The following is a 27,874-nucleotide window of genomic DNA, read 5'->3' on the forward strand; positions in this document are numbered from 1 at the left end:
GTGAAGTTGAAGCACTCAATATCCTAACAAAGATTAATCAGCACATTATGACAATTACAGAATGTCATCAGTGCTACACAAATTACTCCCCAGGATGAGCTGTGCTGGCTTGCAGCCCTGGTCTACTTGTGTGGATAGTCATGCCCATAGTCATCTAAAGTCTTCCCTTCGTATGATTACAATTCCAGTACATATCCCATTGGACAAGGACAATTCAGACCCAGGAATCTTCACTAATGCATGGATTTCATCAAACCTAGAATCCTAAGTGTGAGCATTTTTCTCTTATAAGGTGAAACCGGGGTGAGACTGCAATGCAGTCACCTAAAGTTGCAAGAGTTGAATACCATAACTTGTTGATTTTAGTCAGTTGGGTGCTTTAACCCCTTTGTGGTTCTGAACTTTAATCCTATACCTGATTTGATTGTCCTTCAGATGATAGATAAGATGCCAGGGATGAGGAGGATGTAAAGACTCAAGCAAATGCAGGAAAAAGGAAATGAAGCACTTGTGGGAGATAGGACAATATATATGATTTCTGATGAATAGTTGTGGCCTGGAGAAATGAAATCCATACAAGGTAGGGTTTTGCTCATTCATTTTTTATCCTGCAACAATCAACTACTTACTTGTTTACAGGTCTCTCAAATGTAAAATACAGGAACAGCTGGTACCAGCCAGACAACAAAAAAGCTATTAATTCACTGTGATCCCTATGTAACTAACTATCAGTGACTGGGAGAAGGCTGAAGACCTGGCAGCTGGATTCTGTCCAGAGAGATTGCTTAAACATACAACCTATACAGAGGCATTAACCTACCTGCACTCCTGTGCGCACAGGGCAGACTCTTCGGCAAGCATTCGGGTGATGATTTGCTTTGCATTTGGACTGTGTCACAAATGGCCACCCTTACAAGTGATATGTCTCGGAGCGAGACCACATTTTAATGCCTTTGCTCAGCAGTTTCCCCTATCAGTGTGCAAAGTGTGTTGTGGCTGCAAAACAGAAAACGATGCAACCCTTTAAACAATGCCTTCCAACAGTGCTTCCCATGAGTCAGCGGAAACATCAGCAGAAGGAGGGCTGGACCCATGACAAACAGGGAAAAAGCCATATGTTGGAAGGAGATTAATATTTTGTAAATAATAGAGCATACAGACATTTGTAAATGGGCAGGCCGATCTCATTATTGATCTACAATTAAGCCAAACTGTGGGGTCATACCATCCTATTATGTCTAGTAGATTAAACTCAGTTAGGCTGTCTCTTTTTGTTATTGTTTCTGATGGAGTTTTAGAGCTTTCTTAATTCAGGTCAAAAATTGAGAGGCTTCTTCATAAGCATTTTAATTAACCAACTGAAGAATTCTCTTGCCCCCAGAGACTCACAGTACCAAATCCAGAGCTCAGCCCTGCTGCCCCTCTCAGACTCTTGTATTTAAGCTCAAATTGTGTTTGAGTCCCTTTATTCAAGTCAAAAAAACATCCATCAAACCAAACCCACTCCCTTCCCTCACCAAATGCTCTGGAAAACAAAAGTATCTTAAAAGTCTGATATTTTGACCTAAACATGTTCTTTGCCCCTCCCCAAGTGAAGATCGGCATGTCTAAGGAAAGCAACTTATAACTATGGAGGAAAATCCTGTTTGGCCGGACTCTGGGGCTACATACTCCTCATTGCTGGTATTTTTTCCTGCCCCAAGGCATTGGTGCAATAGAGTCATGTGGTGTTATCTCAGAGCTGAGTAAAAGCCAAGTTCTTTTGCAGAACCACTCAGCTCAGTGCACTGTCCCTCCAGAGAGAGGCTCTTGGTTGAGTGGCTTGGTTAACTGCAGAACACGCTGCTCCTCTGGTCAACAGGGATCTCCTTCCCAGTCCATGGTGGCTCTTGCTCATGTTCACTAGGCTGCAGCTTCTTGTGTTGGTACTCATGCAGCTTATTTCATGCCATTTATCATCCCAGCACACTTGCTTGAGGAGAGCACATGTCCCCTGCAAACTGTCACGGGTGATAAAAGCATGTTCCCCAAGTCCCCTGCTCCTCCATATCCTCCTCTATGTAGAGCTGGCACAGATACTGCTCTGTTCCAACTTGTGTGAGCGTGGTGCGCTGTAGGTGGGGAGGACATTGAAGAGCAAGCACGGTTTTGGGAAGGGCAGCAGCTCCAAATTATGGGGGATGTAGGAGAGTGTGCTGGGCAGCCAAGTAGTTGTCAGCTGCCCTTGCAGTGGTGAGTAGTATCCTATGGAAGGGATGGTGGCTGCAAGCTTCCTCGGCATCAAGCTAGGAGCCTTTCAAGAGCAAAAATCAAGTCTTAGATACATCAATACTTACTTTTACTTAGATACAGTTTGCAGTCAACCTTAGTTGTTTCTCTGGTGCTCAGTAATTAAGAAAAAAGTGTAGCAGAATAGGCTCCCTAAAACCCAGTGAAGTGCTGTCACCCAGGGATCAATGCAAAATATCCTTTGTTATAGCTATGGAAACACTCCTGACAGAGAAAGAGACTGTGCACCAGTCTAGTTTAACTGTCCTGGGCCTAGAAAGGATATGGGTTGAGGGCAAAAAGCACAGATCAACCTAACAAGACTGAACGTTGTGAAGGGATACTGGCTAAAGAAACAAAGCTTTGCGGTTGTAAATGTCCTGCTCCTTCCTGTTCAGGACATTGCTTGTGGTAAAGATGTTTTGACCCGAAGTATGATTTACAGGGAATGTAAATCAATGTAAAATTTTTAGAAGTAAAATAGGGTAGGACCACCCTGCAAGAGAAACCTCACAGCATATTTATGGAACAGGTTTAGGAATAATACTTATTTCTAAAAAAATATGTTCATTGATCACATTTGTTGGGATTTATCTGGACCATATCACAATTTTTTGTGCTTTCTGATTCTCTCTCTCCGGGATAGTCCCATGTGAAGAGGTGACCTGGTGAAGGATAGCTGTCTCCCCTCTCTGACTTTATACATAACCACCAATACTCACCATGATATCTGACTTGGGAGCAGGAATGAAATCAACTTCTGTCAGATGCTGAAGGCCACCAAAGTTGCCAAATTTTTCATGTTTCCTCCACTTGGCTCGCTGGTTCTGGAACCAGATCTAGATACAGGCAAGAAAGGACATAGAAATGAGTAGCTGTTACAGAAGGAATTGCTCACATCCAACTAATTTTCCTGTTCATTAAGTGAGGTTCAGAGAACATTGACCTCTGGCTCAGCATAAACAGAGACTGAACCTAAAGGAAAACATTGTATTTGACGCAGCACCTCTCGCACTTTGCATAGCATGTGGAATCTCTGCACAATTGGAACGGCCACTTTTCTCTCACAGAATCACATCTTCTAAAAATAAATATTATAATATATAATTATATAAAGCAATAAAGAATGTGTTACCAGTGGAGCTATAGTAACAGGGATCTTCCTGTATTTGGCTTGTAACATTTTCAAATTCATGTAAGGATTTTAAGCAAAACACCCAAGAAGATACCACCTTCTAAATCACTCAGCACTCTCAATATGTTATCTGCCATATCTTTTGCCCATGACAATGAACAACCAGTTTTCTCAAGGCAGTTTCTTTCATCTGTCAGCTGCTTTGACCTGTCTGGCTTCCAGCTGAGGCACAAAAGTATTATTTGTGTAGTCACAGTAGTAGAAGATCTTGTTGCAATCCTGTGAAAGTTGAATTCCCTTTCCATTGTAGAGCAGCTGGCTTAGGGACTTGTTGTTTGAATGTAAGCGTTTCTTGGCAAGTGGTTCAAGTGAACACAAGGTGTTAGGGATCAAAACCAGATGCTGTTGGTTGTAAATATATATGCATTTTAAATTCGGTGATGAACAGCTCAATTATTTCTGCATGTCTTGCCCAGGAAGTAATGGGAATGCCAAGAGACCTGTGCTATATTGCTGATAGTTAGCACTATCTGAGGTTACTGAAAGGACAGCCTTGTTTATCTGGTTTTGCATGTGTTTGAGAACTGCTTAGTCTGTATGAACTGCTCCATTCCCTTTTGACCAGGTAGAAGTTATATGGTGAAAGAGCACCATGAAATGATTCCTCGTTATCACTGATAAGTGATTGAGGGTACAGGGGTATACCAAAGCCAAAAATTCAACCTTTTAAGTGCTCTTTCCAAACTCTGCATGTTGGATAAAGCACTCACTTGAGGGATTTTTTTTTCTTTAATATTGGTACAGCTATGTTGAGAACCCAAACCAAAACCATGTTTTGCCCAGCTGGCTCTCTAACACCCCTACCCTTAGAATGATTTCTCAGTGTGCACCCTGACTTTCCTTTATTGGAATTTAAACCTATTCCTCCAAGTTTTATCCACCACAGATATCCTACTGATAACACTTTTTCTCTGCACACTTCAGTTTTCCAGTGCTCCTGAACTGGCACTGAGACAAAGCACAGCATTCCCATGTATGCTTGTGAAAATTACACTGGTGCTGAAAAGCCAGGGTCAGCTGCCACCTTAATCTTGCCTGAGACTTCACAAAAGACTCACTTGCCCTCTCAGCAGTAGGATTAGCCAGGAGCAGGGTGAGGGAGGGTGATCAGCCAGATATTTGAAGAAACAAGAGATAAAACAGAGTGCAGAAGGAGGGTTGTGTGCCCCGTGTTGTAGGAATGGCTTCCATCCATTACTTTCTGCTTGTCCCCATATTGTTCTGTTGCAGACCCATGACTAATGAGCCAGAACATGCTGTACTAAAGAATCAACTTCTTCCTTATTTACCAGCCCTCTATCTTCTTACCATTTCATAACTCTATTATTAAAGATTTTACTGATTATGCAGTACAAATTGACCTTTCTGTCAGTAAATGGTTTCTATGAGAGACCTCCTTTGACAAGTCCTCGTTTGCGATTGGACACCTGCTGCACATTCAGCTTCTTGTGCACTAGCACATGCTGTCTTGATATTAATCCAAGAGCAGAGTAAGACCAAGGCAAGGATCTTGCAGTCACATGCCCTCAACATTATTAACTCTATCAATCAACTATGTAATCTAATAAAAAAAAGATGAGTTTGACGACATTGTTTTGCATAAGCCAATGATGAAAAGCATTAAATATATTACTCTTATTTTAATTCATCATGAACAGAGACTCTGATCAGCTTTATCATTGTTTTGTCAAAATCAATGTTTGTCTCACAGGCCAATCATTATCCGGTCATTCTGTCTATACTTCTAAGCACTGACACAATATTAGCTCTCTTCCAGGTCCCTGAAATATCTCCTGAGCTCCAGGACTGATTGAATATCAATGCTGATGACCCAAAGTGCTTCTCAAGCAGCTTTTTAAGAGCTACTAGAAGCAAGTCACACAGGTTCTGGATTTAAAAATATCAGCCTGCAGCCACTGTTCAACATCGTCCTGATGGAAAGTGTCTCTTCACCGCCATGTGACACCAACCACGTTATCTGACATGTTTCCAAGGACAGAGCAGCAGTTATGACTCAGCAAACCTGCCATTTCTGCATTATCCTTGACAGTACCGCTATATCTATAGAGTAGCAGATCAATACAATTGTTTACTTCCTCTTTTTTCCCTCTAAATGTACTTTTATTGAGTTTCTGATGATCCTTTGCTTTTCTGACTGCAGATTTGCCCTGTGTCATTTTGCTCTCCTTATTCATTTTTATAACTTCCTGTTTCTAATGTTTACTCATCCACCATTCTTCATTTGTGTTGCATGGAGGCACACACATGTAGAAGGTTGTTTTTCCATTTGTCCACTTAAATTGTTCTGCAAGAACCACAGCTTTGTTTCTTGACTGGCTTTTCACATGGTTATGAAATGTTTCACATGGTAACTGCAGCAATTTCTCTTTTTTTTTTTTTGTTAAATTCTCTGAGGTAATTTGATTTATAGCTGATTTTAGCCTTGTCAAAGCTATCATTTCAAAGCACAAAGAACGTATGTGAATTCTATGCACTCTTTTTTGTTTATATATAACAAATACAATCAAAATTAAAATAATCTTGTACTTAAATTACTGCTATTTTTCATTTCTGTGGCCAGTTTCCCTTTATTAGTCAAGACAGGGATAAATGCAGAACTTCCATGTCAAGTGTAATACTGTCTGCACAGGGAATTTGCTGTCTGGAATTCAGACATGATGGGCTTTTTCTTCTTTCTTCTACATACCAGGTTGATGTTTCCCATGATAACAGTTTCTTTTCTTCTTTCTTTTCCTCTACAGACCATAAATGACTTTTTTTTTTCCACATGGAAGATGGTTCTGTTCTTTCATGTGATTTGATGTTCTTTCAGGAACACTGACTAGTAGCCCAGCTCATGCTTCATGCCATTGGAAATGCGTTATGGGTGCACAGATGTTACTAGTGGGCACGCTGCAGCTGTGCTGTTCCCATGTTCCCTGTCACCTAACTCTGAAGCAGTATCATCACAGTTAGTCCATAGTCCCAGGCATGACATAATCAATAAACTGCTCTATGTTGAACTTTGATTGTTAGAGTGGGATATGTACATAGAAATACACTGATGACTCCAGAATTACAAGAAGTACAGAAACTGTAAAAATCATCACAACCATTCTAAATAATACTGAATTCCAAAATCCAGTGGTATGTATATTTCAGTGTAGCATATTTCACATGCACCAAACATATGGGGTCAATTTTGAGCTCTGTAATCAAGATAACATTACAGCTGGGGGAAGATAGGTTAGCTTCCCTGCACTGAAATTACAGCCAGGGCATTTATCATAGAATTTATAGTCTGTGATACCAAATTACAAAAGAGTAAGAAAACATTTTCATTTGGGCAGTTATTTTCACTTTTTTGAAAACCTGTAGAAGAGGGACGATGTGAATTACAATGAATTACATTGCCTATAAAAGGTTGATAAATGTTCAATATATTTTTTTTCATAAATGGCTGTTCTGTTGTGCAGAGTCCAACAGGTTGCTTATAACATCTGTAATTCCTATTTGCTATGCAGTTAATATAATTAGAGCACCTGTTAACCCTTTGATTAATCCCATTTGGTTAATCCCACTGGGTGACAAATACTTTTTACCCTATTTGTAAAAGGAGAATAATGATACTGGCCTCCTGTGTAAGGAAACAGAGAGATCACATATTTCATTAGTGTTGTCACTCAGGCATGAAATATTTAGAACGTATCCTGAGTGAAGAATGGGTGCAATGATTTTAGCCTTTTGGAGACAGAATGTACCTGAACTCTGGCTTCTGGGAGGTTAATCTTTGCTGCCAACTGATTGCGAATATGGACATCTGGGTAGTGAGTCACTTGGAATATCTTCTCAAGTTCCTGGAGCTGCTCAGCTGTGAACGTTGTCCGGATTCTCCGTTTCCCTTTCCTCTCAACTGTGCAAAGAAGGAAAGGGATATTGAATTTCATAGGAAACGGCCACAGAACAAGAAGAAGATTCAGAGATCCAGAAATTTCTGCAAATTGCTGTGCAGCTGGGATGGCATCTCCAACACCTTCTAGAAATGTACGTACCTTAGATATTTGTCTCCTGACCCAATAGTGAATGTGGACTTCAGCATTCAAGAAGCAAGTCAACAAGTGCCTGCATGCAGTACTAATGCCACCAAATTCATTGGCTGTCAACAGCTACATGGCTACAGCAGAAATGTATATGTTTTAAACACAATATCTGATGTATTTTAACCACGTTATCTCTGCAATGATTTTGTCATCTGAGTCCCTTAGCATTGCATGAACCTTTGATCTTTGTTGCTCATCTGTCACACGCATGCAACATTTGTTGTTAATTCATAATCCTTTATTAACTATTTGTGAGCAAATCCTTAATCTAAAGACAATGAATAAGTAGATACTCCATTTTGTCTTGGTGCTGTTCTCATGCCTGTGACAAATCACCATTTTTCTTTCAGCTTATAAATTTTCCATGCCTATCTTTTGCTGTCATCCTGGTATTACTAAGATTTCCCCAAGCTTTGAGGTGTAGCACCCTGAGAAGAGTGGTTTGAATATTCAAGGTCATATGCAGCTATTTGTTAAATAAAATAGAACTCTGTATTTTCCTTAGACTTAAAATGAATTTCTCCCCACTCGGGAGGCCATGAATCTTGTTGGGCAGTGAGGTGATAATGAATGAATGTGGAAACCTTTGTCCATAGATAAACTGTGTCAAGCCTGGCCTGCTTCTTCTCTGTAGACCAAGGCCCTTGTTGTTCTCAGCCTATTTCTTTAGGATATTTGTCCAAGTCTTTGCAAAGTTGCGGAGCTCTACTACAATGTCTGCAGCTACTCCTTGTTTCCTAATGCTCTTTTGCTCTGTTTGCATGAACATGTTCATTCTTGCCTTAAAAGTTGTCTCTGAGTTATTATGGACAGGGACTGACTCTTTGTGAGATTGAGCCAAGTGGTTTTTAGAGTACAGTAACCTTTGTAAGCAGAAAAAAACTGTTGGACCTCATGATAGTTACCTTACAATCAACATCGCCATCTTCCCTATACCCCAGAGCACTTGTAACGAGTTTCCCATGTCACCTTGTCGCCAGACTTCTCCAGCTATTTCTTGGCAGATATTTTGCTAATGCCACACCAGTTCAAGCCAGTTTACACTACAGCCAGTGTTGGAGTGATTCACGGTTGGAGAACAATAATATTAGAATAGCCAGCTTCAGAAACCCGTGGCACACTAGTTCAAATATGCAGAGAAATTACAAATTTAAGTGGGTTTTTGCTTGGTCTGAGTCTGATCTTACTTTAGATTTTATTCCGTTTTCACTCCATTGATTTTGATGAATTTACTCCTCTAGTACGCTAGCAAGGTCAAAGAGAAACCAAAACAGGTGAACATTACACATAAAAGTAAAGCATTCTAAGCTGACTGATCTCTGCTCTCTTCCCATATAATTCCTTCACCAGTATCTGGAGACAGTCAGCAGCTTCACTGTCATATGACAATGGCATTAAAAATATCACCTTACAAAGAAGAGTCACAATGTTCTCCTGCCTACACTGCCATAGTGTGGAGGCTTTCTAAACACACCTGACTGTAAAAACTACAAGGCCTTAAAACTCATAGAGCAGTGTATGGGGATCTTTTGGTGGTGTGAATTACTAAGGGAACTCTTAGAGTGCTTCAGTGTGACCTCACTAACAGACTTTACCCTCAGCACTCCTACAGTATTTTAAAAATGCCTCCCCCCCACCAAGGACATTTTATTTAGATCATGAACTATGTATGCCACTTGGTGTAAGTTAGAATAAGGTCTGGATTGGTCTTAAATGATGCTGAAGGATTGATATCTTGCATGGAGAATGAGAATGGAAAGTAAGCTGTAAGGCAACCAATCTGCAGCCTCATCCCATGTCTGGACTCCTCTCTGATGCACAAATGGAGAATGTTCCAGCTGACATTGAATGAGTAGTGCAAAAAGCCATGCCCCAAGCGTTGTGAGTCACAGTTATTTTCTTCTTCTGTCCTTGTAAAACTGCAGCTTGATAGAAGGATAAAAATTCAAATCTCAGTAGTGTCTATGATGAACTTACTACCCAACAACCTGAAGTAACTGGCAATGACACCGTGTTGCTGAAGAACATCCCCTTTCTGAATAATTGCTTTTGGCTATCCATGGCCTGATGACAACTACCAATGCATGCGATGTAACTAGATGCATGCACTTCTTAATAGGAACAGTTACCCAAAGACAGTTAGCTTACACCCTCAAAAAAGAAACATAATATTTTCCCCTTTAGTATTAGCACAAACTATTCCTTGTTGGGGCTAAATGAGTGAAAAATGGAACTAAACACCTCAGTCAAGATAAATTAGGCTCTATCCCAACCAGAATATGATGTTTTCCATTTTGTAATAGAAACTTTATTGTGACTCTGCTGACACAGAAAATAAGGAATAAAAAATTCCACCCATTGATTTGGTAGGAAGATGCCTAGGATGCAATATTTGGGAACCCATAAGTAAATATGTTCCACTGTGAATATTTCCTCTTTTTAAAATACTTCAGATACTTTGATAAGGAGACCAGTTATGCAAGAATAACTGAGGAGTGTCATTTATCATAAACACTGTCAATACTCCCATATCTCAGGAACAACCTAATAATGCTCATGTCCAACAGAGTTAAATCCATATCATTAGACTTTTCACTGGCCTATCAAAGTACTACTCATTAGACAGCAGACCCAGCTTCAGCCTCAAGGGAAAAAAGTTTGAATTGAATCTTGCTGACACTACCAGGGAAGAGATTTGAAATGAAAAATATTTTTGTGTATATATGCTGAAGATGGCAATGAGCATCCTCTTCTAGAAGCTCTGATTTCAAAGTTGCATTGACTTGAACCTTCCCAAAAGGTGGCTGTAAGAAAAGGAGGATTTAATGCTGTATGAATTAAAAAACACAATATAAACTATCAGTACTGAGAATAGGAATCTCAAGACATTATGTCCTTGGGGATAAGAGAATACTAAATTAGTCCACTGTGTCTCTTGTGTGAAAGATTTTTACCTCACACCTCTCTGTGGGGATCGTCCTCCATATCTTCCTGGGAGATACTGCAGACAGGTAAGATTGAGTACCAAGGTGATATTTTGTCAAGTACATTATGTTCTGTCATACAGTAATGAATCTCTCTGTTACCTTTTTATCTTTACAATATACGGTATTTATATTTCAATAGCACAGGGCAATTCACATCGTTGGTCCAGAAAACAAGTGATTTTTGCCCTGACCTTGTCATGGTCTCAGAAATTTAAGGCCTTCCTGCAATGTCCTGCATGTCTTATTGAAAACTGATCTGAGCTCCTGCCTTTTGCTGGAGTGAGAGATTGTTCTCCAAACCTGGGAGAAGCTGCAGTCTACCTCCAACATTTACAGGGCAGAGCAAGTGATCCAAGTTCAATTTTTGTATGCTCCTTTTTCATATGGTCCCAACTGCACATAAACATCTGGAATACTAGCAGAGTTCATGTCCTTCCAGCCTTGTATGCCATGTCAGTCTATGTAACTTCTAGCAAAGAGAAAGCCTTCAGGAGAAACTAACAAACCTGACTACCTCCCAGAAGATTTCAGAATAAGCAAAGAAAAAGACCCATGTGTTTTTAGTTTAACTTTTTTTTTTAAAGTCTTATTTCAGTGAACTACAATATAATTTGATAACTATGCAAATAAACTTTCTACATTTCAAAATCTAAGGTCTGAGAATCTAAGCATAAGAATTTCTGGGTGCAGATTTTATTGGATTAATTAACCTATATTGACTCAAGAAATCATCTGTAACAAGCAATACAATACTAGCTCTACAGGGGTGGGATATAGAACAAACAGTAGTGAAGATCATAAGTCTAGAAGAAGTGGCAAAGTCTACAGAGAATATATGAGAATGAGAAGACAAAGGCTGTGCATAGGTGGTGTATGTGTGAGAAGAAACAGGGAGAATTGAACATCTTATAGTACCTGAAAGCCTGATTGATTGCCTTGAACCATTCAATATTTCAAATTGTGCTATAGATGGGACAGGGAATGGATCTGCCAGATTGTCCATCCCACTGACAGCTAAAATGCATTCAGGACTGGACAACACTGTTTAAAAGAGAACAGGTTTACGAGTTTCGAGTGTCTCCTCTCAGCATTTATGGTATGAAAATGACCCAGATAGCTTGGTGACAGGCAAAAGAAACTCCCTGTCTCTCACCTTTTCCACATTTTTCCTTCGTGAAAGAGCATGTTGAACTGTTTTTCAGAGAAGACTGTTATGTAAGGGGAGGATCTACACAGTGCTCAGAAGCGCCACTTCTATTGAAACCTGATTTTTCAAAGTTTGATCTCATCAGACTAAACAAAATAAAATAACTGGAGGTCAGGCATTAGGACAGTAGAGACTGAAGGACAGGCTTTGATTTCAACTGGAAATGAAATTAAATTGATAACAATAGAGACTCCTGTGAACTAATCAAGGCTTTTGCCAGTAGAAAGTGCATATTTTTCTATAACTAATCAGTCATTCTATTTTTGATTTAAAAAAAAAAGACAACAAACAAAAAAATCCATGAAAAATATAAAAAAATCTGGGCTTGTATGTTAACATTTTCCCTTGCAAGATGAAACTTCCTATGACTGTAGCTTTGATACTTCTCTTTGCCTTGGGACCTTAGCTTAGAGATCCCATAGCAAACAACAGCATTCAGAATTACTGTCTAATAAAGAATGTGGGTGGAAGATATAAGACTAGAAAGTGTTGGAAGTGTAACATTGGCTTTACAAACGTGGCTTTAGAGTCTCTGGGGAAATAAGACATTGTCTGAGTTTCCTGAGCTATTTTCTATGTAAAAGCTGGGATATTCAAGTGTGCTTTTATGCTCTGTGAAAGTCATTTACAGGTTAGCTGACTGCTGAAGCCAAGCCTGAAAATACCAGGCAGCTAGATATGTCAGCATTTGCAGATGCTTAAAAATACAGCTGTCTATACATTGCCTTACTATTGACATTGGAAGGGCCAGATGCTCCACGCTGATAAAGCAGTATAGCTTCTTTAAATTCAGTAACAGGCACATTTGTCCTCTGCAGATCTGGCTTTATTACTAGGTCAGACTTGGAGCAAGTTGAAACACTTGAACTTTGTTGAAATACCGATTTTTCTTAAAGGCATGCTGTTAAAGGACAAGATCAATTGGTAGAAACTGCAGCAAGGAAAATTTTGATTAGGTAATAGAAAAAAAATGTTTGCACCACAAGAGTAGTCTAATCGGGGAATATAGTCCTGGAGAGGTTCTGAAATCTCTATCCTTGGAGGTATTCAAAACCTGACTTGACAAAGGCCTATGCAATCTGACCTAAGCTGGTCCTGCTTAAAGTTGGGGTTGGACAACTTGGTTTCCAGAGGTCATTGTGATATTTGGTCATCAAATATCCACATGAATGGATATTCCCTCACCTTCATCACTCCTTTCTTAAAAAGCAAGGAGGTTTAAGGCTTTATTCTGCTCATAGCTGAAGAAGTTTAATTTTCAATTGCTCGTTTACATCATTTTAGCTTAGTGTGTAATGGCTTATTTTACCACCCACTGTAACACCGCTGCAAGGTATTAAAGGTATGAGCAAATCAATACTGAAGATTAGCGCTTGTACCCAAGTTTGCTAAGTAAAAGCTGTGCATCTGCAGCAACATTATACTTTGGCAAATCCATTCTGGATTGTGGTCTCTAGCAAACAATAGGCTATGGTTTGTGTTGCTGTGCCTCACCTGGATACCTGAACCAGCTAAATAAATGTTACCTGGGAAGATCTCTGCAATGCTGCAGTTGCATCTGCCATTTGCACTTAGCCTGTTAGCAGGCTAAGGTTGTATCAAGCGTACTTGATCTCACTACTTGGGGCATACGCTAGAGGGATAAGGAACAAAAATCCCAAAGAAGGGCTACTAGTCAGTGCTGACATATCTGTGTTTTGAAGTATGTAATCTAGGTAGGTGAAAACTGGTGGGATCAGTTTATCTTGGTGCAATCCTCTGTCGTTTCTGGACAAACCCTCCATCACAGTGTGTGATAACCAGCTTCAAAGATTTTGCTGCTTCTTTGACAAGAAGAGAGAAAGCAGTTACACAAGCAAGTGGTGACTTCAGCTTCATATCCTCAGAAATATATTTTTCTCTGCCTAACAAAAATGTCTGTATCATTTGTTTCTCAGAAAGAAACTCAGGAGCCTTGACAAAAAGCCTCATTATATCTTGTTGAGTTCTGTTTTTCCCTTTTAGCCTCTTTGAAAGAAAAACGCTTTCTCTTCTTTTTAATTCAATCAATTACATATATTTGAGCCTCCCAGCTGGTTCCTTCCAGTGACTTTTCTGAGCTTTGTTCTCCTGTGGTGACATTCTGTTCATGGTGGTCAAGCCCATTGCAAAACAATTGCAACTCTAAAAAAGAGTTACTACAGCATGCTGATGGCATCAGGACAAAACATGCTTGTCTGGGTGCCGAGATGTGCCCACAGCAGTCCCTCCCCTAGATAAAGAGGTGTCTCAAGGCTTTCAAAAGAGCTTGTGCTGTATTATTTAGGTGGGAACGTGGCACTGCAGCTAATCTTTATTAAAGTGGTTTAGCAGCCACTTTCAAGAAGGACTGGCATAGCCGGTGAGACTGATCCTAATTGTATGTATACACTGTGCTCTGGATAGAGCCTCCTGCCAGTGAAATGTAGGATTTAGCATCCAGCTGCTGGCCACTGAGGCGTGGCAGAAGTCAAGGCATAGCAGCAGGACTGGAGCATTTAAAGGCTCGAAAGTCCCCCCATTCAGTCTGCAATTCCCTGACAAAGAGCTGTGCTCACTCTGCTGCACGGTGCAGTGCCTAATCACCTGACAGCAAGGCTGAAATGCACAGAGGTGCAGGCTGTGGGCAGCGCGAGCAGGAATGCTAAAAATACCAGGCCAGCAGTGGCTGCAGGAATTTCTCAGTCTGCTTTTCAGAGGAGTTGGCAGGGAGATATAATCACAGAATCATTAAGGTTGGAAAAGACCTCTAAGATCATCTAGTTCAACCGTCCACCTACCACCAATATTGCCCTCAAATGACACACATCAAACCATGCATGTGGGCAGTTTGTTGCCGAGCATGCTACTCACCATCAGCCTGAGTCCCTTTTAACTTTAAGTTAACTTTAAGTTAACTTTAAGTCCCTTTTAACTTTAATCCCATCCACCAGCAAAGAGATGACAGTTAAGTCTGGCACAGTAATTTAGCAGTGGTTCTCATCGTGGCATATAGGTTCCCCACTGCTCCCCCCACACTCTCTAGTCAATGACCTTTGTCAGAACCCAGCTGTCTGCCCGTGGAGAAAATTGAGCTTATGGCAGGTTGCACCAACAGCCTGTTTTCTGCTTTATTCCTGCTCTTTGTGATTACTTGTATCTGTGCAAACATCTAGACATCAATCAGGCACATGAGTTCACATCCCTGCCCCAGCGTCTGTGCTCCCTCCAAGAAAGCATATTTCCATCATTATTTTAGTACGCAGTGTTTGCTGTTCCTAATTTCAGCATCAAGCATTTGCTCATACAGTAGGTAAAAGGCTTGCCATCAATATTAAAGAACAGTAATTAAAAGCACCAGATCCTAAGAGTGTAAAGAAAAGCTCTCAGACAATTTGGGAGAAGCCAATAAGTACTTGCAAGACCTTTGAAGTAAATTTATCAAGATGTGCCATCAACTTTACAAGTGGTCACGTTACACAGATTTGACTTGCAGGAATAAATTAACCTCTACCTCCTGTGTAATGTGCCCTTTGGATCTGAAATTCCTAGAAAAGAAGGAGCTGCTGGAGGAAAGCATTGAATGCAAATGTTTGCTTTAACTGAAAAAAAAAATATGAAGAAACAATGCAAGAAGAGTTTATGATAGTCTTCAGTGTTTCTCAATGTATATAGGACTTCCATCCTTCACAAACACAGGACTGCAGGGACTATCATACTGACAAACAGAAGCCTGGTAAGAGAGCCAGTGGCAGCAAAATTATATATATAGGCATTTATTTTTTTCATCTGCTTTTCCTTTTCATTTCAAATTGCTTCATTTCGTTGTTCAGGACAATGAGATGCTTTTGCCCTTTTTCTCAGTCCCGTTGGCATATTTTGGGCAGCTGATATTTATCTGGAATTGTGATTATACAGTGCTTCAGTGTCTTCAGGGAGTTTTATAAATGCATTAAGATAAGTCAGCATATTGGGAAAAGGACTGTTCTGTGAGTGATAAACCATGCCATTTCACAGAAGTACATGAATTTGACCATATCAACTGCAAATGAACAGAACAAATGAATTTATGGCTTCAGAGAAAACATAAACACCAAGCTAAAGATGCCTGCCGCTGGCATCATGCAGAAGGGACACGGCTTATGCCGGAATTTTTCCAGGACTGGGATCATCTCCATATTTTCCATTGTCTTTATGATAACTGCCTCCAGAACTTGTCAATATGCTTTGGGATCAAATATATTATCATTAAATTAATCTGTAAGAGTAATAAAAAGATCCTTGAGCTCCCAGACAGCAGTGAGCAGAGGGTTTCCACTATAGAAATACTTGAATGACTTTTACTCACTATGGATCCTCTACAGTAAAAAACAGAGACATGAGCTGCAGGAAATAGCATAGTCCAGTTGTTCCCATGCCCTGAATCCCCCAGTTCCTGCTGAAATTAGGAGCCAACTCCATTTGTGGAAGCCTGATCTACCTTGTGCTTGAACTATTGCCCAAAGAAATCACAGAAGACTGGGCATCTGCCAGTGTATTAAGGTGATGCTGTTATCTGTTTTCTCTGAGGCACTGACTGTTCCCTGGCTGGAGCAGAGCACTGGAATCATTACCCATGCTTAACAACCTATGAAATAATTGCATTTCTGGGAACACTCATCCACTGCATTTAGTTGTAAAAAGTTACAGCAGACACACAAGCAAAAAATGTATACAGCCAGATCCAGCTTGAGCGAAATGCATTGCAGAATTGCCCATGAGGACCTGAACCAGGCTTGGATCCTGCAGCAGGAAATGCCATAGGTGAAATGTTAAGTCACAGGGGTCTCACACAGGGCAGAGAGAAGGAACTAAAAGGAAAATGGTGGCTCAGTATTTAACTTGGGTGTTGACATGGTTTTGGTGCTATGATGCTGACTGATGGCCACAAGAGTTTGCTCTGCTTGTTCTTAAGTTCCAAAGACACCGGCAGTGATGGTGGTTGCATATAGCAAAATGGCAGCCATCTATAACCACAGCTCCAAAGTAAAGATTCTCTCAGTCTGGTCTCCTTCTAAATTGGATTGTGTCAGTGCTTCTGAGAGTTGGGTTTTATGAAAAAGTTCTGCTGAGCTTTTCATGCAGTTCATCACAGGTGAAACCATTCACACACTGAACGAAGTCTTCCAAATTCAGATGGAGGCTTAGTAAAATTAAATGGCACTGCATGTGTATCTCTAACATATGAGGGCTCTTTTTTTTTTTTTTGCTTACAACACAGCCTCTGAGTTCAAAGTGCAAGAAGTACTTTGTGATAAGGGCATACATCTATTTGGTTTAAATGACACTGCATTTCTAACCCATTTAGTTGCAGAAGACATCTGCAACTAACTGCAGTGTTACATATTTGCTTGGAAAAACACTCCGAATCCAAACTCAAGGGTCACTGCTGGGGTGCTCCTGCTATCTCAAACCATCTACTCACAAAGTGTGTATTGTCATAGTCTCCTCCTTATCTTTCTCCTCCTACTTGAAGAAGCACCAAACAAAACCCATCTCTCCCTCTTCCAAAGTGATCTTATTGCACACTTGATTTCTTCTGCTCCCTGATATCTGCACAAATGTGTCTGCTCAGTCAGAGCCATATGCCTTTTCTCACAAATCGTGTAGATATTTTATATAGATAGAAGGGTAAGACTGTTGTCCTTCATGTCAGAAGGCTCTCCCGCTGGTGAGGCTGATATTGCTGCCCTTTGGCACAACCAAGATGTCTTCTTAGAGGGCTCTGTACTCGGCACTGATGAGGCCGCACCTCAAGTGCAGTATTCAGTTTTGGGCCCCTTGCTATCAGAAAGATATTGAGGCCCTGGAGCATGTCCAGAAAAGGGCAACGGAGCTGTGAAGGGTCTGGAGCACAAGTCTGATGGGGAGCGGCTGAGGGAACTGGGGTTGTTCAGTCTGGAGAAGAGGAGCTCAGGGGAGACTGCATTGCTCTCTACAAGGACCTGAAACGAGGTTGTGGCGAGGTGGGGGTCAGCCTCTTCTCCCAGGTAACAACGACAGGATGAGAGGTGATGGCTCCGGTTGCTCCAGGTGAGTTTCAGGTTGGATATTAGGAAAAATTTCTTCTCCGAAAGAGTGGTGCTGCTCTGGCACAGGCTGCCCAGGAAGTGGCGGAGCCACTGTCCCTGGAGGTGTTCCAGAACCATGTGGATGTGGCACTGAGGGACATGGTTAGTGGGTATGGTGGGGATGGGCTGATGGTTGAACTTGGTGATATTAGAGATCTTTTCCAACCTTAATGATTCTATGAGTGCTTTCAGATTCTGTGGAACCACCCTATAGCTACTGTGCCAAAAGCATGCCTGGAGCACAAAGTCAGTAGTCATGGTAAGAGAAGTTCATTTGCTATTAGCTGTAGCTGTAAGTACTACTGCTGGGGATGGTGCCAGCCTACCTCTCTTGGAGGCACTGCTGCTGACCACATCTAGAAGAGGCAACTCTAGCTGTAGCTGAGGCAGGAGAAAAAGAGCTGCCTGCTCTTTTCCATTAGCAAGGAGTGGAGGATGGAGACTGGAGCACATGATGCTGGAAAGGATTTTAAACCCAGGCCTCCAGCTCTCTGTTAAGAATGACACTGTGTGAACAGGATCCGAAACATCATTGTTTGTGCACTGTGGGGAAAATGCCAATCCAGTGCTTTTGGTTCCTCCCTCTCCTTCAGCCAGTTTCTATCAAAGACTCAGCAACTGCAGGAACCAGTAGCCTAGAAAACGGCAGATCATTAAAGCTCTGCTTGGTTTCAAAACCCCACTGCCTCCAGGGAACAGAGGGATTTTGTTTAAAATGCCTTTAAAATACAAGTTGTCATTGAAAGGGTCAGATCAACCCAGCTCAGTTTTATACAGGTAATTACATGCTTTCTCCCGCTTTGCTTATCAGGTGGGTACCGACCACTGTGCCAGTCAATGAGGCTAAATGCTGAGCTGGGACACTTGCCTACCTCCTCTGCCACCCTGGGAAAGTGCCTTCCCCATGGCTGGGGACTCCCTCCTGCACAAAATACTCTCCTTTTCAACACTCACAGGCAGCTCTGTATGCTAGAGACACACTGCCCTGGCCCTTCCTTGGGGATACAGCACGGGATTTTGCCTTCCTGTCATCGAATGCCTGCAACTTATAAGGCAAAAGTTGGCTAAAATATCCACTTATATTACAGCACTTCTCTCTGCATCATCTGTCAGACTGTCTCGTGGAGAAGGAGGAGGTGACAGCAGTTTCTCACAAGACAAACCATGTGGGAAAGATCTTGCTGCTGCTACTAGGAGGCTGTTTTCTGAAGTGTAGTATTATTGTCCATATTAACATTTCTGGAAACTCAATGAACTTAAAGCAGCATTTGTCACATCCTACATGCCAGAGCTATTGCACACCACCTGTTTGCCTGTGTGTACGCTGCTGACCTGTTCACCACCTGTGCTATGGGTCCAGGGTGTGTGCAGCACATCAAGCTGATTCGGCATGTTCAGCAGCCTTGCTCCCAAAGGTTGTGCAAAACCCATTTCCTGGTAGCTCTGTAGATTGCCACCCCAAGTAGGAGGGCAATAAACCCCCAGAGGAGTCCCTATCATTAAAACAGATAGGGTTGACAAGCCTGAGCTATAGCTTAGCTTAGAGGGTAGGCCTCCAAGTCTTTGACAGTGAGACTGAAGAATTACACACAGAATCACACAGAATCATAGGGGTTGGAAGGGACCTCTAGAGATCATTGTCCAACTCCCTGCTGAAGCAGGTTCCCTACAGTAGGTCACACAGGAAAGTGTCCAGACAGGTCTTGAATATCCCCAGAGAAGGAGACACCACAAACTCTCTGGGCAGCCTGTTCCAGTGCCGTGTCACCCTCAAAGAAAAGAAGTTCTTGTCTGTACGGAATTTCTTGTGCTCCAGTTTTCTCCCATTGGCACTTGTTCTATCACTGCACAACACTGAATTGAGTCTGGCCCCATCAACTTGACTCCCACACATTAGATATTTATAAATAGTGATTATATCCCTCCTCAGTCTTCTCTTCCCCAGACTAAATAGTCTCAGAGCTTTCCTCATAAGGGAGGTGCTTCAGGTCCCCCATCATCTTGGTGTCCCTCCACTGGGCTCTCTAGAAATTCCCTTTCTTGAACCAGGGAGCCCCGAACTGTACACAACACTCCAGACGTGGCCTCAGCAGGGCAGAGGAGAGGGGGAGGATCACCTCACTTGACCCACTGGCCGTGCTCTTTGTAGTGCACCTTAATATACCATTGGCCTTCTAGGCCACAAAGGTACACTGCTGCCTCATGGCCAACCTGTTACCTATGAGGACACCCAGGTCCTTCTCCTCAGATCTCTTTTCCATCAGGTCATCCCCTAACTAGTACTGGTGAATCACCCCCTGTGACTCAGGCAGGAGCTCAGAGTAGAAATATTTGTGATGCCTGCCGTTACATATTGACATGTGAGATAACAGCTATCATTTTCAGTACTCTAGGAGAAAGTTTTGGTCTAGAGGCACTCACCATGAAGTGGATGGTCCACTGGGAAATCACACAGTTGGTCTTCCTCTTCCTCATGTTTTCTTTTGCCTTCCAAGTGTTCACGTCCTATGTCTTCACCCAGGAAGGAAGCTGGGCTGTCAGTAGGTCTCCTGCAGTTAGCTGCCTGCACTTTCTTGGCTCTGGCCACGGGGGTAGCACACATGGCAGGGAGAAGCATTTTATCTGAAGGGAAGTCAATCTCTAATTGACGCCTGCTGCTGAAATCTGTGAAGGACACAGTGCAACAAAGCTTTGAAAAAGCAATTGTAATTAGGTGTACTTTCCTGTATGGGTGAAAAAGAGAAACATGGGTCTGGTCTAGTTACCTTACCATTCCAACTAGATCATAGCTAAAATGAACTTACTCTGTGTTTTGCATCATTGTTAGCATGACCCCTGGGTTGCCAGGGGCATGATCCTGGTGAATTTGTTCCCCAAAATCTAATCTGTTCCCTGCTTTCTTCCACCTTAAAACTTTGTATGGTCCCTGTGAGAGATGTTCAAAATATGAGTGTAGAAATAAGGAGACACAACCAAATGATCAAGAAAGATCGGTCTCCATGCCAGGAACCAAGTCACCTGCTGCCTTTTCTGAAGAACTCAGAAATACAGTAAATGTGGAGCTGCTCTAGAAATCTGTCAACAATATTGCTGTAGAATTTGCTGGATGCCAAATGCTTTTAGAAGTCTGATCCTTTCTTTAACATCTGTAGATATATCTATTGTATAGGAAGATGGGCCACAGAGCAGGCTAAAGGTCAGTATCTTTCCTGGTTCAGGACCTTTTGTCCTTTTCTGTACTTCTGACCAGCCTGCTGCTCAGACTTAGGTATCACCTCATTCTAATGGTAGCCTTTGCCCAGGCTGAGTCAACATTTCCCATCTACCTTTGTGACAGATGACACTGGTGCATAGTGCATTACAAACTCCTCAGTGGAAGCTGAGGCTAATCTCAAGGCTCAGGCTTGACTCTCCAGAGACAAGATAATTGGGTCTCTGCTGTTTTAATGGGCAAATATAGAATTTGATCTAATTTCCCCCTTGCCTGGACTTCTTTGCTTGGAAATGCAGAGTAAGAGACAACGCATAAACTCAGTAAACTTCGTGAAATTTAGGTTTCATGTTTAACACTAGACCGAAGCTAATGTTACAGCACAAATCTGTCAGTTATTAACACCAAAGAACATTAAAATATTAACATAATAATGGACCGAGCAGTCACACATCTAAGCTCTGGGAGTTGCAACACATTGAGTTACTCTGCTCTCCCCTCTCGTATTCAAACAGCAGCAGGTGTGGCCCCAAATAGGCTATACTGGCAGAAACTCAACTTTTAATACCTATTTTATTTCTGGTGCAGGATATAGCTCTAAATCATCTAATGTTGTAGAGTTCCCAAAGTTTTATTTTCTGAACAAATAGCAAGTTCTATTTATAACTAGCCTCGGAGCAATGATAATTATAACATCTGGAGATGAAGTGACCAATTCTGCCCTCAATAAAAACCTACACAATAGGAATTGTAAAGAGGGATATCACTGACATGAAGAAAATACAGTCACAGGAGCTCTGGAAATTAGCCAAAACATCTTTCAATGAGGAATGATTATTCAGATGTTATCTTTTCAAACTATCACAGGTCTTTGGGGAAACTGGGAAAACACAACTGCATATATCCAGCCATGCTGCCCTTAAAAATGTGGTACGAGGTCCACCTCTGTTTTTGAGGCGTATCGTGCAAAATGATACTCCTTTAATTCATTTAGGATCAATTCATTTTGAGTTTTCTGGTGAGAAAACAGATGGAGTTTAGAGTGACATTTGTGGGATAAGAGAGAAGAACAGATCTGGGAATGGACACTGGTATTGGTCTGGGGTTAGATAATCTGCTCAAAAACTTAGATGATGTCAGTGTTAGTGTATATTCTTAGAATTTCTATCTCAATCCTCCATCACTAAATTAAGGACTAGTTGCACTCTGTTGCTGGATGGTATGCTGTGAAGACGAAAATGTTAGAAACCTGACAGCACTTTCATCCTACAGTAATGAAGAATACAAGGGTAACTGAACAAGGTGCTTCTAGAGGCAGTCAGTAAGCCTTCCTAAGAATGACACTGGCATTTTCTAAATTATAAAAGTTTTCTTCAAGTCTTTATCTTCCATACACAGCTTTTCCTGCTCAGAGTAATCCCCTGAGACACTCACATACCCTAGTGATGGGCATGACTTACATATGAACACATATAGAATAATTATATGTTGACAAAGAAAAAGCAAAGAGGGAATGGGAGACTGTCCTAGGCAGATGGGAAAATACCAATGTCTGCATGAACTGGTAGAAAGGAGTGGGATTATCTGTTTTTTTGAGATCAGAGAAGCAAATTATAGTTGTATAAGCCTTATGGAGAGCTTGGAAAAATCAAGGAAGCTTTCTGGAGGAGGAGACTGAAAGTGGATGACACTGAATTTAAGGCACAGATCTGAGAGTTAAGAGTCCCAGAATCTAGTCCTCCTCCTCTTGCAACTTTTTGTGGTACTTGCTCACTTGAACAAGCACAGGCAAGCTCTTTAGGCCAGCCAGTATTTTTCAATGCACGTTCATACCACTACAGCAAAGAGCTCAGAAAAATCTTCTGTGAATCGTCATGGGGTAGAATTTCCTCTGGATACTGCAGTTTTCTTCATATCTTCTGGTTGTGGAGATGGCCTGATGTAACATGGGACATTTGCTACTGCTGTGCACAGAAGTGACTTTGACTCATGGCCCAAAATTGCCTTTTTGGTTTGACTTTCATCTGTGTAGGAAAGGATGGGAAATTTCAGGCAAGCACATAAGATTTGTTTTTGGAAACAGGAGGTTATTTCCAATGCTCTAAGTTCTATTTGAGCCTCTTTGTGCAATCACTGGAGAGAAACTGACCTGTTGAAGGCCTCAGGCATTTTAAGGTCCTACTAAGATTATGAATAGGGACCAATCTGTCACTGAAAACTGCAAGCAGCTTTCTGCATGTTGTTTTTCTTCTATATCTTTTTTTTAGGTAGATTAGTTTTTCTTGTGAAAGGTGGGGTGAATTGTTGATATTGGCCAGATGGTATCTATTCAGTTATAAGCCTTCATCTTCTGTTTACTCTTCTGCAAAAAATCTGGGTGGAGTGTTGCTATGGGTGAAGTAAATATTCACCATATTGACACTTGTGTGTGAAGCGGCAGTTGAATTCATATTAATTTGCATACCCTTAACACAACAGGGCATAATGCCGACAGAAGAACATAATTACTGTATCTATTACTGCTTTTACTATTAATTTCCCAGGTGTCGTGTACTTATCCCAAGCTCTCCTTGCCTTGACAAAAGAACTCCTGTTGGTGGAACCTCAGTGACAGAAACGGGGGGAGTAATGAACAATTATTTCAGATGTACTTTCAAGTACATTAAAATCAAGTTCCTAGGGATTTCAGAAGAGGGGCCAATTCAGTTAACAGATGAGTAACTTGTTAAGCAGACCGGCCCTTTTCCTAAAATACCCCTGCTAGTCCGCTCTGTTTAAAATGAAAGATTTAACACTAGGAAGGAGACCAGTACTTCCTGAGTGTTTATTTGTGCCCCTGGCAAAGGCTGTGGTTACTCTTTCCAGGCACTGTGACAAAAATAAGAGGGAAGAAACACAGGCTGAATACTAAAATACCTTCTTGTTCACCATTCCTTTTGTAATTTGGTAGGAATCTCTCAAAAATTCAAAACTTTCCGTAGACTTCAGGTCAGCAACTGCAGTTCCAGGTCATCTTGTAGTCATGTTTGTGTAGTAAATGCACACATGCTTAATACTGCAAACAGGTTTGTCGGAAGACTGCACTCCTTATTCCAAATCCCACTGAAGATACCTTTACAAAAAGCTGTGAACTTAGGAATCAGGCCCAGAAACCTTCTTAGATGTGATTAGCTCCTGCTCCAGCTTTCCAAGAGTTGCTAGCACTGTACATCACATTATTTTTTGTCATATGACAATTTAATTTAGAACTAATTTCTTGCAGGCATCTAGTCCAGAGCCCTGGATTCCCTTGGAAAAGGACTCCAGGGTAAGCAATGACTATGTCCCTTGTTTCTGACATTCTGAATCTTCTGGTCCCACCATCTTCTCAACACTTAAAGCCTAAATTTAGGATTTAGGACCAGTATGACCTTGGTCTCTAGACTGCCTAAATCAGCAGACTGGCTGGACAATTGTTTCTAGCCTGGGTATCTACTTCACAGGAGCTATGGATATGTTTATGGGCCAGTTTTGGCTCTCGTAAATCATAGCTTGGCTCAGATACATAACATATGGGAGGTGGGAAACGTTCTTAAAATCTACAGTAAGATATGACTCAGCCCTGACCTTAGTACTTCCTTCTTTGCTGCTGCTGAGCTGTTCTGAGAGAGCAGCTGGATTTGTATCCTATCCTGGAATTTCCAACAAGTTTCCCAGCTCATTTCATTTCCCTGACCTTGGCCTCCACTGAGCCAAATTAGATATGGCTAAATATTTACATAATTTGTTTAATGCCAGTGTTAAATGGCATGAAGTTGGATGACTTTGATGAAACACAGCAATTATCCCAAGATGTACAGCATAGTGTATTGCAATTTTGAAATAAATCCTATCTGCAAAAAAACTGGCAGTTCTGCTGAGAAAGTAAAGAGTAATAAGCTTAGGTATCTCTTTGGTGTTAGTAAGGAACCAATAGTGAAAACCTTCATTTTCATCTATTTTTTAAGTTCTTTGATCAATTGCAAAAACAACGTAGAACAAAGTTTTGAAATTTCTGCACAGCTTTCCTATGTTTATTTTCTCAGCTTTAGTGACAGCTAAGTGAATCTTCATGCATATATGCTTCTTTCCTTAGTTAATGTTTTACATTGCCTTAAGTGAATTAATCCAGCTTTACTTTCTAGCAGAAAATAGAAGGGTCACTGTATTCCCTCACTATAGCTAGTCTCTGGCTGGATGATGATGTGAAGTCAAAGGCAAAGCCAGGCTGTTCGTCTGCAACTCTTTCAAAGTGAAAAACTGGCTGTACTCTCAGGTGGAGCAGTTTGGGATCAGACTGTACTGTCAGTACAGTAATGCAATTCCCAGAACCCGCCATGTTCTGCATACAGTTTTGTCAGTTCTTGTGCTTGGAGTGCCACATTTAGCTGAGATGCACTGCAAAACAGGGCTGGTCATCTTCAACTCACTGATCATGAAACAGACTTAATATAGTAGATCCTGCCTACAACATTCTTTTTTGATTCCAGGGAGAAGTCTCATGTTGTTAAACTGTGGTTTTATCATCCATGCTATGAACAGCACTGACTGTTTTCTGTGATGTTGTATGTCTCACTTTGGATCCAATGGCACAAAGTGATGACCATGGGTCTTTTGGAAAGGACTTTTAACTCACAAAATCCCACTCCCCCATTGCTCAAAGCAGCATTTTCCCTCACTAGGCAACATGGCACATGTTCTCCATTGCCATGTGGGTCCTGTTATGCTTGCACAAACATCAGCTATGTCCTCATCCACTCCTGCAAACTACCAAGCTCTGTCTTTCAGGACCATATTTAAAATACACCCTGGATCTGGTGCTCACTTCTGTAGCTTCCTTCCTAATTTAGATCTTGTTTTCTTTCCCGTCCAGATCAGAATTTCATTTGGATATAACAAGAGCTGATACTATGTGAATAAGCAATGGATACTTGAACTGCCAGATCTTTAGAAAAAGACTCTCTTACTGCTAGTTCATCCAGTGTTCAGGGAAATGGGGTAGTGATCCATGAAGAATCTCTTTGTGTTACAAAAAATAAACTGTAGCATTAAGCTTTGTTGAAAGCAGTTAAGCAAGAGGTGAATGAAAATCTTCCATCAAAACTCCTGATCATTTTTTCAATTAAGTGAAGAAGCCTGCATCATTTCAGTTAAGTGAAGATTCCTGCATACATAAAACATTCCTGTTGCATGGAAGGTGTAGATTAAAAAAGAAGATTAATACTAGATCTAGAAAATATTGGTTGTTGATCTTTGTTAAGGAAAAAAAGGAGGCAATTTCAGAAGGGGTAAAAGTTCACTCATGGCTGAATTAACTAAACTGAGGAAACTGAAGTCAAAAAGGCTAATGCACTGCTCCTTTCTATGGTGGAAGTCATGCTAGTTATCTACTAGTTGGTTTTATTTAGTACATGAAAAGGCCTAGTGTCCTTGATGATAAGCAAAAATGATTAAACACAGATGATATTTCTTTTCTTGTTCCAGCTATTCAGTTCTAAAACTCCTTAGCTACCAGTACCCTTACAGATCATTTCTCCTGCCTGAGGATGAGTGGTCAGATTTATCAGAAAATGATACCGATATGAGATTTGACTATCACTTCAGACCACAGTCAGCTCTTCATATAAATGAAACTCAGTCATCTTCATTAAGTTGCAGTAGTTTTAGGGCAGCTTCCTGAGTTTGAATCTGTCTTTCTTTGTGACTAGTAATTTTTTATTTTTTTTTTTAAAGCAATGATTCTATAATATTAAAGGGAAACGTACAGGATGTTCTATTTGTTTTCAATAAGAACACCTGTTACTGAAAAGAACTACCTGCAATGACTGTTCAAATTGCATATCAAATTCTCCAATGACTGGATTATACAAAATCCCTTCAAAGACTGACAGCAGAGCCCAGTATGCTGTGGGGTTAAAAGGAAATTAGTTTTTAAAGATAATTTTTGTAATACAATGAATGATTTGTGCCTGACATGAAATTCCAAATTCCTGCAAAATTTAGGAATAAAAATTCTATCTAATCAAACCAGATAGTTTTAGGGGTTAAAAAAAAAAAAAGGTAATTTTTTGTTTTGTGAACTTGTACTTACCAAAGGCCCATGGCGATCCTGCTTTTAGAGCTAGAGATCTCTCAGCATAGTTATTCCTGTTCCTGGTTTCATTGCTGGTGGTACTGGCAGAAGGCTTCTTTAAGATCTCCTCAATGGAAAAGGACAGGCTGGGCTTCCTCTGGCTGGCACATTCACAGGGGTCCATCATCTTCCTACCAGAGCAGCCCCAGGGCAGAGAGTCTTCTCCTGCTCACCCTGCACTCGGCACACCCCAAGAAACATGCAGCTGGGAAGGTGTGCACCTCTCCCTGCTCGTGCCTAGCCAACCTGTAGGAGTGGAGGAAGGAGAAACAGAAGCAACCCTGAAGTCAGCACGCGTGCCTGCTCCTCTCTGCTGGCCAGCTTGGGACCTAGAGCTGTGCTTGTGTGCCTGGGGAAGCCAGCATCAGAAGCTGGAGGTGAAAAGGACTGCAACCCCACCCACTTCCAAACAGCCCCAGGTCGGAGCAGATTTACAGAGCTCTGAGCAATTGCATTGCCATCCCCAGAGGAGGTGCACTTCTCACAGACCCAGGTGAAAAAAGCCCTTGAAGAATTGCTTCGTGTTGGTAAATCCTGTTCCTGGGGCAGTTATCCTCCTTTTCTAGGTTCAGGCTGCAATCTTTGACAACTTGTTTGATTTTGTGCGATTACAAACTTAAGAAAATAGTTGGCAGGATAAATACTTGT

At 41.2% G+C, this 27,874-nt stretch overlaps 1 protein-coding gene across 1 annotated transcript; it reads right to left on the reverse strand.

The window, feature by feature from the left end:
- ISX (intestine specific homeobox) lies at positions 1,533-27,705 on the reverse strand. The gene is made up of 5 exons (XM_021384771.1): positions 27,185-27,705; positions 20,286-20,528; positions 7,225-7,376; positions 2,991-3,107; positions 1,533-2,293 (listed from the first exon to the last, which is right to left on the reverse strand). The coding sequence occupies exons 1-5, from the start codon at positions 27,351-27,353 to the stop codon at positions 2,057-2,059; spliced, it is 918 nt and encodes a 305-aa protein (XP_021240446.1). The 5' UTR covers positions 27,354-27,705; the 3' UTR covers positions 1,533-2,056.

The sequence above is a fragment of the Numida meleagris genome, chromosome 1 (genome assembly GCF_002078875.1).
Source record: "Numida meleagris isolate 19003 breed g44 Domestic line chromosome 1, NumMel1.0, whole genome shotgun sequence".
In the NCBI taxonomy this organism is placed as follows: domain Eukaryota; kingdom Metazoa; phylum Chordata; class Aves; order Galliformes; family Numididae; genus Numida; species Numida meleagris.

Bases quoted from the DNA above. Each gene is read 5' to 3' on its own strand.
- ISX (XM_021384771.1), bottom strand. From the start codon at position 27,353: ATGATGGACCCCTGTGAATGTGCCAGCCAGAGGAAGCCCAGCCTGTCC. The intron at 3,108-7,224 runs GTACATTCTGTC...GCCTGTATCTAG, and splicing joins TCCCAGAAGCCAGAGTTCAG to ATCTGGTTCCAGAACCAGCG. The intron at 2,294-2,990 runs GTGAGTATTGGT...TGCTCTTGAAAG, and splicing joins CTCCCAAGTCAGATATCATG to GCTCCTAGCTTGATGCCGAG.